General features: G+C 35.7%; 1 protein-coding gene across 1 annotated transcript in view; it reads right to left on the reverse strand.

The window, feature by feature from the left end:
* Positions 1-2980: 2980 nt before the first annotated feature.
* LOC127852921 (NADP-dependent malic enzyme-like) overlaps positions 2981-14798 on the reverse strand; it is a 29649-nt gene continuing 17831 nt past the window's right edge. Inside the window, exons 10-12 of the mRNA XM_052386956.1 lie at positions 11170-11312; positions 9256-9426; positions 2981-7379 (exon numbers count right to left, since the gene is read on the reverse strand). Coding sequence (XP_052242916.1) covers positions 7140-7379; positions 9256-9426; positions 11170-11312 — 554 coding nt within the window. The 3' untranslated portion in view covers positions 2981-7139. The remainder of the gene's footprint in view (positions 7380-9255; positions 9427-11169; positions 11313-14798) is intronic.

Raw genomic sequence — 14798 nt, forward strand, 5'->3', positions numbered from 1 at the left:
TAGACAGTAGAGGTCACAGTTTTCATCCAATCTTTATGAAATTTGGTCAGAATGTTTATCTTGATGAAATCTGGGTTGGGATTGTATTTGGGTCACCTGGGGTCAAAAACTAGGTCACTAGGTCAAAAACTAGGTCAAATAATTGAAGACCTTGTGTAGACTATACTTTGTAATTTCCATTTACCGTGCACTCCCTCTGGTCTAGGGGACACAACTATCATAAAACTTCACCTCCACAATTACCTCCCTTGTACCAATCCCAAATAGTACTACCCCTGCTGGCTCCCCCCACCCACACCAGCCTACACTTCCAAAACTCTCCTTTCTTTAAATCCCCCAGGGTGGCATCATGTTTTTTACTTATTAATAAATGCTTGCAGCTTTGTACATAATGTACATACATGTAATCTACTTTTATATAGAAACTTCTTTGTTTTGTTTAAGTTTTAACTATAAAATACATTGTTGTACCTTATAGTTCTTACGTGGCCCTATAGAGGTAACCGTTTTTTTGGCGACAAGTAAGTAATTAAATGTAATATATAAATATTACTATTGACTTTCTTTTAAATATTGTCTTAAGCCACTCTGGGGGATGTTTCTTCTTCATAGCCCAATACTTCTTAAGTTCCATACAGACAGGGTCTTATGTTGGAGCATTACGGCTATATTCCCTGTCTGCAAGTGTTCAACATTGTGCCACATATACGAATACATACCAATTACAATACAAAATATAATTTTAAACTAAAATACAATTACCAAATACAATTTTGTTATATTTCTATATAACTGCATGTTTACATGCAAATCCCCCTTTCCTTATTAGAGCTATGAAATCAGGCTCTTCCTTCCCAATTAATTAATGTTTATTAATCTTTATATCATCCCATCGCTAAGAGTTCTTTGTATCACATATAACACTAACAACCAATTCCCATCTATCCATAGATTTAATACATAGTGGCAATGTTAAACCACTTTGTGATGTGTAAAATCCTAAAATATTAATAATTTTTGTGTATTTCAAACATTACACTTCCTTGTATTTCTTGTCTTTCATAGAAACATACAATTAAAGTAATTCTATATTGTTTTAACATTTAAAACACAGATCACAAAGTCTAAAGACTCCAACAAACACATTGCAGTATTTACTGAACACTGGGTCTAGTAATGATGATGCCACATACAACAATATGTGTTTTCACCATCTTTACTTATAAAAATTGGGCTATTCTCTCTCTTTCTCTTTCGTTTTAAAACATCCAATTACAATATCATATTAATAATAAGAAGAAGAATAACAATACAATATCAACATAGTAATTTATTACCATAAAACAATTCATGTATTTCATTAAAATTCAAGTTCTTTTGGATGTAATTATCCTTTTTCTTTCAATTCATATATTTCTTGCACAGAAATTCTATTGTTTACGATTTATAAAGTGCACTCAATGTCAAGGTCGTCTGCTGGGAAATTGTGCTATTTAAAACGGATTGACCTACTTGCAATTCTTAATTAAGAAATTTCCGCCAATCAGCGCCATCGTTATATAACCCTTTCAACCAATAGAAACGCTGCTTTTTAACAGCGTTAGGCTCAGACAATATGCAGCTTATATTGAGTATTGCGTGTATATCGCATCTAATTTTATTATAAGTAAAGCTATTTTTAAACAACTAGATTTTTATCAAAGCACCGCATCCACACTGCAAAGTATTTTATATTATTATTTGGTACAGCCCAGTTAAATCGGGCTGACCATAGTATGGCCGTTTACGGCTGTTTTAACACAGAGTTTTATGTTAAGCAGTGTGCTCGGGCAATGGTTTTTAACCGAAGTCCAGAGGGTAAATAACCCCATTAGTCGTAGACAATAGAGGTCGCAGTTTTCATCCAATCTTTATAAAATTTAGTCAGAATGCTTATCTTGATGAAATCTGGGTTGGGATTGTATTTGGGTCATCTTGGGTCAAAAACTAGGTCACTAGGTCAAATAATAGAAAAACCTTGTGTAGACAATAGAGGTCACAGTTTTCATCCAATCTTCATGAAATTTGGTCAGAATGTTTGTCTTGAAGAAATCTGGGTTGGGATTGTATTTGGGTCATCTGGGGTCAAAAACTAGGTCACAAGGTCAAATAATAGAAAAACCTTGTGTAGGCAATAGAGGTCACAGTTTTCATCCAATCTTTATAAAATTTTATCAGAATGTTTATATTGGTGAAATCTGGGTTGGGATTGTATTTGGGTCACCTGGGGTCAAAAACTAGGTCAATAGGTCAAATATTAGAAAAACCTTGTGTAGACAATAGAGGTCACAGTTTTCATCCAATCTTCATGAAATTTGGTTAGAATGTTTATTTTGATGAAATCTGGGTTGGGATTGTATTTGGTTAGTCAGGTGAGCGATTCAGGGCCATCATGGCCCTCTTGTTTTTAAAAACTGTTTAGACGGCCACTATACAAATGTTAAAAACTAAATATTAAACCCCTGACTCTTGCAGTTTGAGATTTCAGTTTGATCCAAAGTGTTTAATTTAAGGGAACTTTATACACGAAGCCCAACTGGTGTAATATTCTAAACAAGAAAGCTCTTGGACTTATTGTTTCACAGCACATTGGGTACATCTTTAGTTGTGGTGTAGTTTTTTTACCCCTGGTAACCCAGTTCTGAATTTGGCCCAGATATAATTGGTATTAATGTTCTGACCAAGTTTCATGAAAATAAAGCAAAACAGAGGGCTAAGGTGAGCTGAAAACTCTAAAACATTTTTATTTTCTTTCAACCTGTTTTCAGTTGAAAAGCTGATATTGAAAAAAAAAAGTTAAAACATCAGAACAAAATAATCTTTATAGCGGTTGTACAACGTGATTTTAAAGTCCACAAAGGCTTGCAAAGTAACTGTGAGAAAACGATAATATTAAGAGATAAAACAACACCAAAAGCTGGGGAGAAAAAACCCTGTAGAATTCTGTAGAATTTTTTATTTTGACACCAAATATACAAAATACTTTCAGACAACCGTGTGTTATACCATGCTGAGAAGCCAAAGGCAATACAAAAAACCAACAACACATACACACATTGTAAAAGCTATCAAATAAATCACACAATGCTATCAAGACCATGAAAAAAAACAGCAAGCTATTGACTTTTTAATATTTAAGAACATTAAACTTGATACAAATTTGATTATTAAGGATTTATTACTTAAATGTGTTGTATGACAGAATTTCCAGCATAGACACAGACTAAACATAATGTGTGAACAATTCTCTGTGTAATAAATAAACTTGTGAACAGTGCTAAAAGTGGTAAAAATCTCGGTAATCATGAATAGTATCGTTTGTGATCAAATGCTCTGATGAAGATAGAGATTCAAGTACAAGATCAATTTTTATTCTAAATAAACATAATAAATTTACAAAAAAGTTTTTTGACACATACTGTGCATGAATATTGACCACTTCATCAAGTGCAAAATAGCAAAAGCAGACGATTAAAATGGCTGTACAGTGTGCATCATAGAAGCACAGTACAAGTGTAAGGATTATATCTCTTTGAGTGCTGGAACCGAATTTTAAAAGCCTTTGCAAACAGTTTGGATCCAGATGAGACGCCACAAAACGTGGCGTCTCATCAGGATCCAAACTGTTTGCTATTCTGATAGTATTCTTTGAAAAAAATTGAAGAAAATGCTAATTTTAGAAATTCAGCAGATGACATTTTAGCAGACAACAAATTTCCCAGCATGCAAAGGGATATGCAATACAAAATATACTAGTAGATAAGAATATTGAATCAGTTACAAAATATCTTATTTTTTTACAAAGAACTCCAATTAATGAAACAAAATACTTCGACCACAAGTAATAAAGTTAACAGTCCACTTATTAAGGAATAGTTGAAATTAATTCTCATAGGTTTGTTTTAAATAGATTCTGTTTTTAATTTTCACTAAATACAGGAATCATTGCAAATAATCAACTCTCTTAACCCAATGTACAGCAGGAACAAATATAGGACAGGCATTCTAACATGCACTTAATCATGTCTTCGGGTAAACTGGCTAAAACATTTTTTAAAAAGTGAAATTACATCAGTACCGTATTTACCGTAATAATAAAATCTTTACTTCCAACTGTTATTCAATACTTGATGTAGAAGCACGAATTTTTTAATTTACTGATTTTATTACCATGAGTGTTTTTGTATAAGGGTATTGCATTTTAACATAATTGCTACATGTTTGGATTTTTGTTTTTTACAAAAATAAGAAACATTTAAACAGTATTTTAAAGTCACTAACCATAGCTTTCGTTCCCATACACAATGTTTATATAAACACCTTTTTGTGATTTAGGTTTTCAAAAGCCGCTTTAAAACAGTTCACCCATTAAGAAAGAAAGCAATCTCTTGTAAAACTCAAAAATGCAAGGACATTTTTTGTGCATTTTTTTCCTTAAAAACCAGAAATAAATGAGCTGAAATGCAAAAAAAAAACGGATTTTGTACCCGAGCAATTATCCAATATTTATTACACATCAAACAACGTTACTGCCTAAGATATAATGTTAAGCATATTAACAGTGAAAAGATCTATGCTTCTCATGCACTCCCAACCCTGTTTGCATCTAAGGTGCCCCATATAAAAGACCCGTAACTTTTATATTCTTCATTATATGATGCTATGAGTATAAAACAACAAGAAATAACTTCCACCCTTGAGAAAGCACCAGTACCACTTATACTGTTTTGGGACAAAGCAATTCTACACTACAAGAGATACACGGAGAACATTAGTACAAAATGAACAGCTAGGGCAACCCTCATAGCAAGCTGAACCTCAGTTTGGGAAGATAGGGCTTAATGAATATGTGCAGTGTTCTCCTAGATTAGAGGCTAGTCAGGTATGACACAGCTTTAATAGATTTTTTCCTTTATAGAAGTCTCTTCTAAACGAAAATCAGGTTTAGGCCAAAAGTGTTGTCCCTGACAATGTTCACTGCACATGCTTTTCTGGGACATTTTTTGCACATGCATTAAGCCCAGTTTGCCAAATACAAGGCTAATATTGTCCATTTTAAGCAATGTACCACTACACACTGTTAAGAGCAATCTTAGTCTCAATACTACATAGAAAATCAAAGATTACAATATAATGACCATTGTCATTCCTAAACATAACATTTTTTGTTAACAGTTTCGGATTAAGACATTTTATATTTTGAAACATAATGTTCAGTCAAGGTCAATATTTCATATACTGTGAAACAAAAGCTGATTGGCTCTTCTACCATTCAAAGGATGACATTGTCCTCAACCTTTGAGGGTTGTTCTATAGATGAAAACATTGAACACAAATTAATGAAAACATTGAACACAAACTAATTAAAATGCACATGAAAGACTTTTTTACTAAAGGAAGATATTTAATAAATGCTAAGTTTTATCAGAAGGTTTTTATCATCAGTGCATAAACAGCACCTTAAATGCATTTATTATACGGTATTAAAAAACATGGATTTATTATATGATAATCAATTTTTAAACATGCCAAATTATTTAAAAATGTCAAAAAGTTTTGATGGGTAACACATTATTCAAGGAAAGACCAACTAGAATACCATTAATTGTATTAACATAATATATTTATTGTCTTAAACGAGTTAATGGGCAAGTTTTATAGAAGACGTTAAGATTATTATTAAATTGTAAACAACACAGGGCATCGAGTTCAAGAATGTTATGCAGACATTATTTAATAGAATTGAGTTTCAAAGACACAAAAGTTAACATAAGCCACATGTATGACTTCACAAATTAACAGTCACAATTTATTTTTTGTTTAAAAGACCTTTCAAATGCTCTGTGAAACTCAAAATATCAGTTTAACTTAAGCGCAAGTAAAATAAAATAGAAATAGGAAATGTTTCATATTTTTGATAACGTGCACAGACATTATATGTATCTTGGATTGAAGAATCGGATGCATGCAAAATTTCATGTAGGCAATTATAAAACATTAACACTAATATTTGTTCATGATTGATTTTGATAATAAAATCAAAAATATCATCCGGGAATGCTACACTTATTGATTAAACAGATAATTAATAATTGTCACAGGAATAAAATAACAACTACAAGGTTAAATATTTTATAATGATTACAATAATACAAGTCAGAACATCTCTAAGATAATTCTAATTAACTTAAAGGCAGTTGTTCACTTTTTTTTTCAACTGATGTATTTGCTGTTCAAACATCGCATGACAAAAAAACCCAAATTATTCACAGCAAAGCTTGTGACAGAGTATGAGAAATTTAATGTTTTCAAAAGAAAAGAGAAAACATATCAATAGTGGTTTAGCTGACTAAAACCTTGGAAGGGGATGCAATTTAAAAATGTTTTGATTGCTGAAATGCCTACTCTTAACTTGAAAACATTTTATAGCATTCTTACATGTATTACTTTGCAAACAACAACATTTTGTAAGCACTTCATAAAATGGATCCACTAACAAAAATGTAAACTTTTAAGAAAATATACAATTCAATCAATTAAACCATTTCTAAAACTATGTATTTTTTTAAAAACTGATCTGACAAATACAAAGTCTGAAAACATATCACCATACAATTATATCAAGGCCAAAACATCAAAAATGAGTCTCCAAAAACAAAACAAAAAAACAATCTCAACATTTCAGAGAAAAAACATTATTACAAATTGTCAAAACCATCAATGCCTAAAGCTTAAAGGCAAGGAGTCCTCTTCTTTGACATGATGTCAAGACCAAAAGAAACAACACATACATTTGAAAAATAAGCCTGATATAATAATAAAAAAACACAAACAATAAAGGCTATAGTGAACATAATTATTCTGTATTTTCAAAATGACAAAATGAAACAGCACATACATTAAAAAATTGATAAAAACATGTCAACAACAATTGAGTCTTCTTAAACAGAATGAATATCTATTTAAAAAAAAATTCACACTATTTGGAAAGCCAGTCCCAGATGTTACAAAAAAAAACGAAAACAAAACGGGCTTCACTGAACATAATAATTCTGTATGTCAATACAAACTACCTGCCCTCTATTTGTAAGGCTTTTCCTCTACTTGGCGGGCCAGTCCCAGGTGTCAGGCTCAAAGTTCTCATACGCCGTGGAGTACATCAAGCTCTTGATGTGTGCCTGCTTGTCCTTCGGCTCCGGGTACTGCATCGCGAGGCCTTCCTTGTAAACGTTGTTGCCCAGCTCGGTCGCGATGCACAGGCTGACGTTCTGGATCTCAGAGAGTGGCGGGTACACACGGCCCTGCGCCAGGTGGTCATCTGTCACCAAGCCAGCACATGTCTGGAGAGAACAAGGAAATAAAACTTCTGTATAACCCCCTTTTCACAGATCATGGCTCATATAAAGTTTGAAAGCTTTTATTTTCTCCCCTTTATTACTGACGAGCAGCAAACAGCATAAAACCTAAAAACGTAAGTAAGTTTATTGTAAACAAAGGCCTCCGGCCCATAATACATCATGTTTACAAAATATATATATACAGATAATACAGAGAGTTGTCCCTACCTATATATATATATATATATATATATATATATATATATATATATATATATATATATATATATACATATATATATATATATATATATATATATATATACAATATCATTGAATGGAGAAAACAAAAAAAACAAATACAAACAAACCACTACAAGTATTACATTCCATATGAAGAATGTATTTAATGGTAAACATAAAAGGCTATTTTTTTAATAACAAACTCATTTTCATTTCTTAACAGATCAAAGAAATTTGAAACAGTTTGCCTGCCATGATACCAATTATACAAATAGATTTGCCTAATGTCAGCATATTTAGAGCATTCAAAAAATACATGATATTCATCTTCTGTTTTTACAGATTCATTTTCTAATTGAAAATGTGCACATATTCTAAGATTTCTTGGTATTCCTAATTGTCTACCAAACTCTATTTGAAACCTTTGGCTTGAACAACGAAATCTCGCTAACGCTTGTCTGCAATGAAATGGCATTGTTATGTCTAAATATCGTTCCATGTTTAATAAACTTTTAAATTGTCTGTAAGTATCGCATCTTGAAGAGTCATTTATATTTTCGTGCCAGGTTTGAGTTGCACAATCAGTAAGGCGTTGTTTAAAACGGAGAATGAATAAATCAATATCACCAACATCCTGTGAGAGCCAAATAAAGCCGAACCCATATTTAAAAAGAAGCTCCTTTACATCCGTAGCCCAATTTCGCCTTCCAACCTAAACAGATTGCAAGTTACCCACAGACTGTTCTGGTTTTATGCTGTTTTCATATAGCGATTTTCATGTGAGCCTTGCACTGGGGAAACTGTGCTTAATGCATGGGCATAAAGTATTGTCTTTGATAAGTCTGTACAGTTAAAATGTACGTTACACAAGTCTCAATAAGTATGTTCATTGTCTTGTGTTTTGCACAGATAAGTTATCATTTTTCTAAAATTTGTTCGTTCATATTAAATATCAATTATATTAAATATCGATAAAATTAAATCTGCAGTTTAGAATATTTCTTCATGTTGAACATTGTACACAATGAAACATTATCTTGTAAGTGTTAGTATTGCTGAAGATCAAAACATACTTAAAACTTATAACATAATACAGTATTTTCATAGAAAAGAACAAGAGATGTGTTTGTCAGAAACACAATGCCCCCTACTGCGTCGCTTTGAAGCCATAAATTTGAACTTTGACCTTGAAGGATGACCTTGACCTTTCAACACTCAAAATGTGCAGCTCCATGAGATGCACATGCATGCCAAATATCAAGTTGCTAACTTTAATATTGCAAAAGTTATGGCCAAGGTTAAAGTTTTATGACAGACTGACAGACACACAGGCCAAAAACAATATAGCCCTGATCATTCGATACGGGGGCATAAAAAAGACCTTGCAAACAAGCCCAGTTGCTAATAAAAACTACACATCCCCCTACCCATGTGAGTCATGGTGGCATAGTAGATGTGGTGTCTGCCTAGCAACCAGAATGTCAAGGGTTCGATCCCCACTGTAGGAGGGTTGTTTAGATCTCTCCCAAAGATGTCAACTACTGGTTCTCCTCAGGAAATGGACTTTTCAATAAGCTTGAGGCTTTTCGTGCAATCCAGCAAAAATAAATAGGTTTAAAATTAAATGTAAACTTACCTGTGCGGCCCTCAGGAAGATAGACTCATGGATGTGTCGGACCCTAAATGCGATGATGCCCAGTGCCACCCCTGGGAAGATGTAGGCGTTGTTGCCCTGCCCAGGGTAGAATGTCTGGCCCTTGTAGACCACAGGGTCAAATGGGCTCCCACTGGCAAACACACAGCGACCCTAACAGAGCAGGATCACAGTAAGAACAACATTCATCAATAGATCCTTAGAGAATGGGCTGAATGCATGTGTGTAAAGTGTCAACCAAGATTAGCTTGTGCAGTCAGCACAGGCTAATCAGAGACGACACTTTTTGCTTAAACTGGATTTTTGTTTATGAAAGACCTCCTTTAAACGACAAATTTCATCAAAGCAGTGAGTTGTCCCTGATCAGCCTGTGCAGATTGCACAGGCTAATCTGGGATGATTCTTTTAGCACATGCATTTTCCCAGTTTTGGCAAAACAATGCTAAATTTACAATACCATACATTACAATTTACCTGACCATGGATGGATAAATCCTTTTTACGGAAGTTGCCAAGACAGGAAACTATCTCTAGAACTTTGGGGCAAAAAATAAGGTGCACAAAACCAAGCATACATCCGGGGTCCGAAACTTAGCTCGCATACTCGCAAAATGTGAGTGAGAATTATGGATAGCAAGTTAAAAAATATAAAGCTTGCAATTATCTTCGAGTAAAAAATTCAGATTATTCAAACCTGTTTTTCCATAAATCCTTTAAGTATTGAGAGATAATTACCTTCTATAATCATAACTCCCATTTTCAAGATCAAAATCTTGATTAATTAAACGTTTTAAGTGTTGAAAGAATTGCATAAACACATTCGGCCGCAATTGTTGTTGTTGTACGATTCAAGGGAAGCTACTCTGGTACGAGCTATGGTTCGCTAGGCGCTTGCAGCTAATAAGCGTCTCGGTGATCGCGACTTTCTAAAAATCTTTCTGTCTGCACGATCAAAAACGTTCATCAACCGTGGACAATTTTCTGAAGAGGCCGGCGTTCGAGGACACTGAGACAGCAACGAAACTTCAAGCTCCAAAAACTATGGAGAAAGCCACGCCGAAAGCAGCTCTTAAAGTTAACAAATGGATGACTGAATTTAATATCAATCTAGATTATGTTCATAGGCGCTCGATGTCAATGTTTTATTTAATTTTTTTTTTAATTATTTTTTTTTTAGTTACCCGTTGTTTATTAAAATGCATACACATACTAAATCATTAAAAATCTTCCGACAAAACGTCTTCTTAAAAAAAGTCGACTATGTACATAGATATTGACAAGGTAAATTACTCCTCCTCATTTTCTCAAGCAACGGAAGTGCGTAATTATGCATAATTATGCTGTCACCCCGCTGGCTTATTGAAATGCGCGCGCAGAAATGTATTGTTTTAAATAAAAAATATAAAATTCCCAGTTGGGAGTAAGCTTTTCATTTTGCAAGTGAAAAAAAATCAACATGCAAAAAAATACAAGTGCCTTACTTACTTTTAACAAAACAACTATCACAATATATAATTACTGACAGGACTAAATGCCTTATGCCTTTTTATGAGTCTGAATCTTCATTCCTTTAATTAATAAACTGTGAAAAAATGTTTCAAGTTTTTTTTTTTTGCTAGTTACCAAGTTCAACTACCAACTTTTGAAATTGACTTGCCTGGGAATGAATTAACTAACCCAAGGCTAACACAAAACCACTAATTTCTATCCCTGCCTGAAGGGACAACACTATCCTCTTACGCTGGATATTTGTTTTGAAAAGACTTCTTTTTGTCGAAAAAACTTAATGAAAGTGGAAAGTGTCAACACAGGCACATGCATTAAGCCCCGCTATTGCAGAGGGCGGCTCAATATCATGACCTTTCACCTCACAGTCAGGACCCAGGTGTGTGTTACCTCAGTAAAATTGTATGCTTCTTCTGCAGTACACTCAGCCATGCTAGTGGGATTGGAGAGGGCAAAGATGATTGGTCGCTCATTGAAGGCTGCCATGTCTCGAAGGATCGTCTCCGTGAACGCATGGGGCACCGCAGCCGCCCCTGCAATCAACCACAGCTAGCGTTCCCCATAGGGTCACAGGGATTTGATAAAACTGTGAACAATGGACTTATGTGGACACTTTAGATAAGAAATAATCATAAGCTAACATGGGCTCATACAGATATTTGTAGATAAAAACAATCATGAATGTTTCATGCATATTTCAAGGTCAAAAAGCAAAATTCAAGCACTATTTGTATCACATCTAATTTTTAGCCATACATTAGACCTTATATAAAAAAAAGCATTGTGCAAAAGCTATATATTTGACAAGACTAATGCTTACATAAGGTCAGTTTACAGTATGACTAGACACATTTTGAATTTCCACTTATATGACCTAAGGAGATACCAAATGGTCTATTATATAAGCAGCCATGTTGAAAACCACTTTATTGTCAGTATTGGGCCTATCATATATTAAGTGGTTATGTTGAAAACTGTTTCCATGTTAAAACAAATTTTCTTAAGTAAAATTCATTTTAATTATTAAATACTTACCTGTTATCTCTAGCTTACCCCTTTCCAAGGGAGTTATTTCATCCAGAAAATATTCAAGCGCTGGGAATCGTCCACCTCTATAAGAATCCAAATCAGGTTAAACATAGTACAATGCAACCTAACAGGAAATCAAGAACCACAACTCATCTTTCCTTTACGCAAACATAAAAAGGCGATGAGCGGGGTGGGAGGTGGGACTTACCGATAACAGGTAAGTATTTAATAATTAAAATGAATTTTACTTAAGAAAATTTGTTTTAATATCATAAATACGTTACCTGTTATCTCTAGCTGATTTTGCAGCTGCGGCGGGAAGGTTCGCATATTTTTTCCCATCACAGCAAAACCCATATAGAGGGTTTACAGCCAGAGATAGTAGAATCAAGTCCTCTTATAATCTTTGTTAGTACAGTATAGTACTTAATTCTCGGATGGCACCAGTGTACTTACGCCATAGAAGAAACTACAGTTTGAGCCACTACAAGAGGACCCAACTTATACAAATTGTCTTGTTGGCACTCAAGAGAACGAAGATAAAAAGAGGAGAAGGTGGTCGGATTCCTCCAGAAAGCAGCTTGAAGCACTTCAGATAGTGGGGTCTGATTAATATAAGCCCACGAAGCCGAAAGAGCTCTTAATTCATGCGGTCTTATCTTATACAGGGATAAATCCCTCGATGAAAGAGAAGAATAAGCTTTCCTTATAGTCGAGGCTATCCAACGAGAAATAGAAGCCGCAGACACATCGCCCCCCCCTTTTAATGGAATGAAAAGTCTCTTGCGAGAACCTCGAATAGACTTTACCTTTTTAAGGTAGAACTTCAAAGCCCTGACCGGGCAAAGGAGTCTATCATCATCTTCATGTCCACAAGTTCTAGATAGACTTGGAACTTTGAAGGGTTTGGAAGCCATAGAGGGGAGTTGATTTTTAGCAAGGAATCCTGACTGACACAACAATGTAACAGAACCATCAGAAGAGTCAAAACGAAGATGACTATCCTCGATAGAAAGAGCATGAATTTCACTTCTCCGTTTGGCTGAAGCCATAGTAAGAAGGAAAACGGTCTTCCATGTTAGGAATTGTAATGAAGCCTGATCAAGAGGTTCATAGGGAGCCTTAATAAGGGAACCAAGCACACAAGCTAAATCCCATTTAGGAGCAAGTGTACGAGATACAGGACGACTAAGTTCCATAGCTCGAACAAGTTCTGAAATAGCTGGATCAGCACAGACTTGTGAAGACTTAGTGAAAGCCAATGTATGCGAAATCATAGATCTGTATCCTTTGATGGAACTAAGAGAAAGTTTCTTATCATCAAAAAGATAAATGAGAAAATCCGCTATTCGTCTAGCAGAGGGATTGAGGGGATTAATTTTCCCTCGAAAACACCAATTGGAGAAGAGTTTCCAACGAGCATCATAGACTGCTCTGGTGGATTTTCTCCTTGCCGAAGCAACAAGGGTTGAAGCCCTGACAGAAAAACATTTCTTCTGCAAAGATTGCCTGATAACGGCCAGACGTGTAAGTGGAACATTTTTGGGTCCGCATGTAGTCTGCCGCTTTGAGACAGAAGATCTGACCTGTGAGGAAGATTCCTGGGATAATCGTACAGGAGACTGAGAAGATCGTTGAACCAAGATCTTCTGGGCCACCAAGGGGCAATCAGGAGTATCCTGCAAGAGCTCACCCTGATTTTTCCCAATATTTGGGGAATTAGAATGGGTGGGGGATAGGCGTAAGCGTCCAGTTGGTCCCATGCGAACGAAAGCGCGTCGATTGCCCACGCTGCTGGATCGTAAACTGGACTCACATACAGAGGAAGTCTGTGATTGTGTCTGGTTGCAAATAGATCGACCAGGGGATAACCGAACTTGAAAAAGATCTGGTTGGTCACTTCTTGATGAAGTGTCCACTCCGATGGAAGTAACTGGTGTTTGCGAGACAAACCATCCGCCAGGGCGTTGAGGCGACCTGGTATATATTTTGCCAGCAGATGAATGTTGAGTGTTTTGCAAAGAACAAGTAATTTTCTGGTTTCCAGATACAGGGATTGAGAATGTGTTCCCCCCTGTGCCTGGATGTAAGCCACCACAGATGTGTTGTCTGTTGACACCATCACACAAGAGTCTCGAAGATGTGATTGGAAATGAGATACAGCTAGAAATACTGCTCGCATTTCTAGATTGTTGATATGAAGGTGAGATTCCTGATGAGACCACAACCCTGAAATTATCAGACTGAGAGGTTCCAGGTGAGCACCCCACCCTTCCTTGCTCGCATCCGTTATTAGATATAATGACGGTTGCGGGGGAAGAAGGGGTACTCCTGCCAACAGAGTCTCCTCGTCTAGCCACCACTGAAGATGAGACCTTAAGGAGGGAAGGATTGGAATCTGTGTTAATAGATTGCCTGGAGACCATTTCCAACAAGCTGAGAGATAGTGCTGAAGAGGACGTAGGAAGAGACGTCCCAACTGCACAAAGTCTGCTACTGAGCTCAGGATACCGTTGAGAGAGAGGAATTCTTGAGCTGTTATATGAGATTGGGACAAAACCCAGTTGACCTTCATCAGAAGGTCTGATATACGTTGAATAGACACTCTGACCCGATTGATGTGGGTCAAGAAATTCATTCCCACAAACGTAAAGTCCTGTGAAGGAATGAGGTCTGATTTGTCTGCATTGAGAAGGAGCCCTAACGAGAGGAGCTCCTTCCAAGAGAATTCTAGGTTGTACAGAAGCAATTGACGATCGAGCTGGTGTAAGAGCCAGTCGTCGAAATACTGAAGAAGAATAATCCCGTGAACTCTGAGGTGTGATCCGACTGCCGACATTAGTTTGGTAAAAACTCGTGGGGCTGTCGCCAACCCGAAAGGCATAGACCGGAACTGGTAGACTTGGCCTTGAAAGGCGAATCGCAAGTACTTTCGGTAGTTGGGATGTATAGGAACATGGAAGTAAGCATCTTCCAGATCCAAAGACACC

This window comes from Dreissena polymorpha, chromosome 12 (assembly GCF_020536995.1).
Source record: "Dreissena polymorpha isolate Duluth1 chromosome 12, UMN_Dpol_1.0, whole genome shotgun sequence".
Classification (NCBI taxonomy): Eukaryota; Metazoa; Mollusca; class Bivalvia; order Myida; family Dreissenidae; genus Dreissena; species Dreissena polymorpha.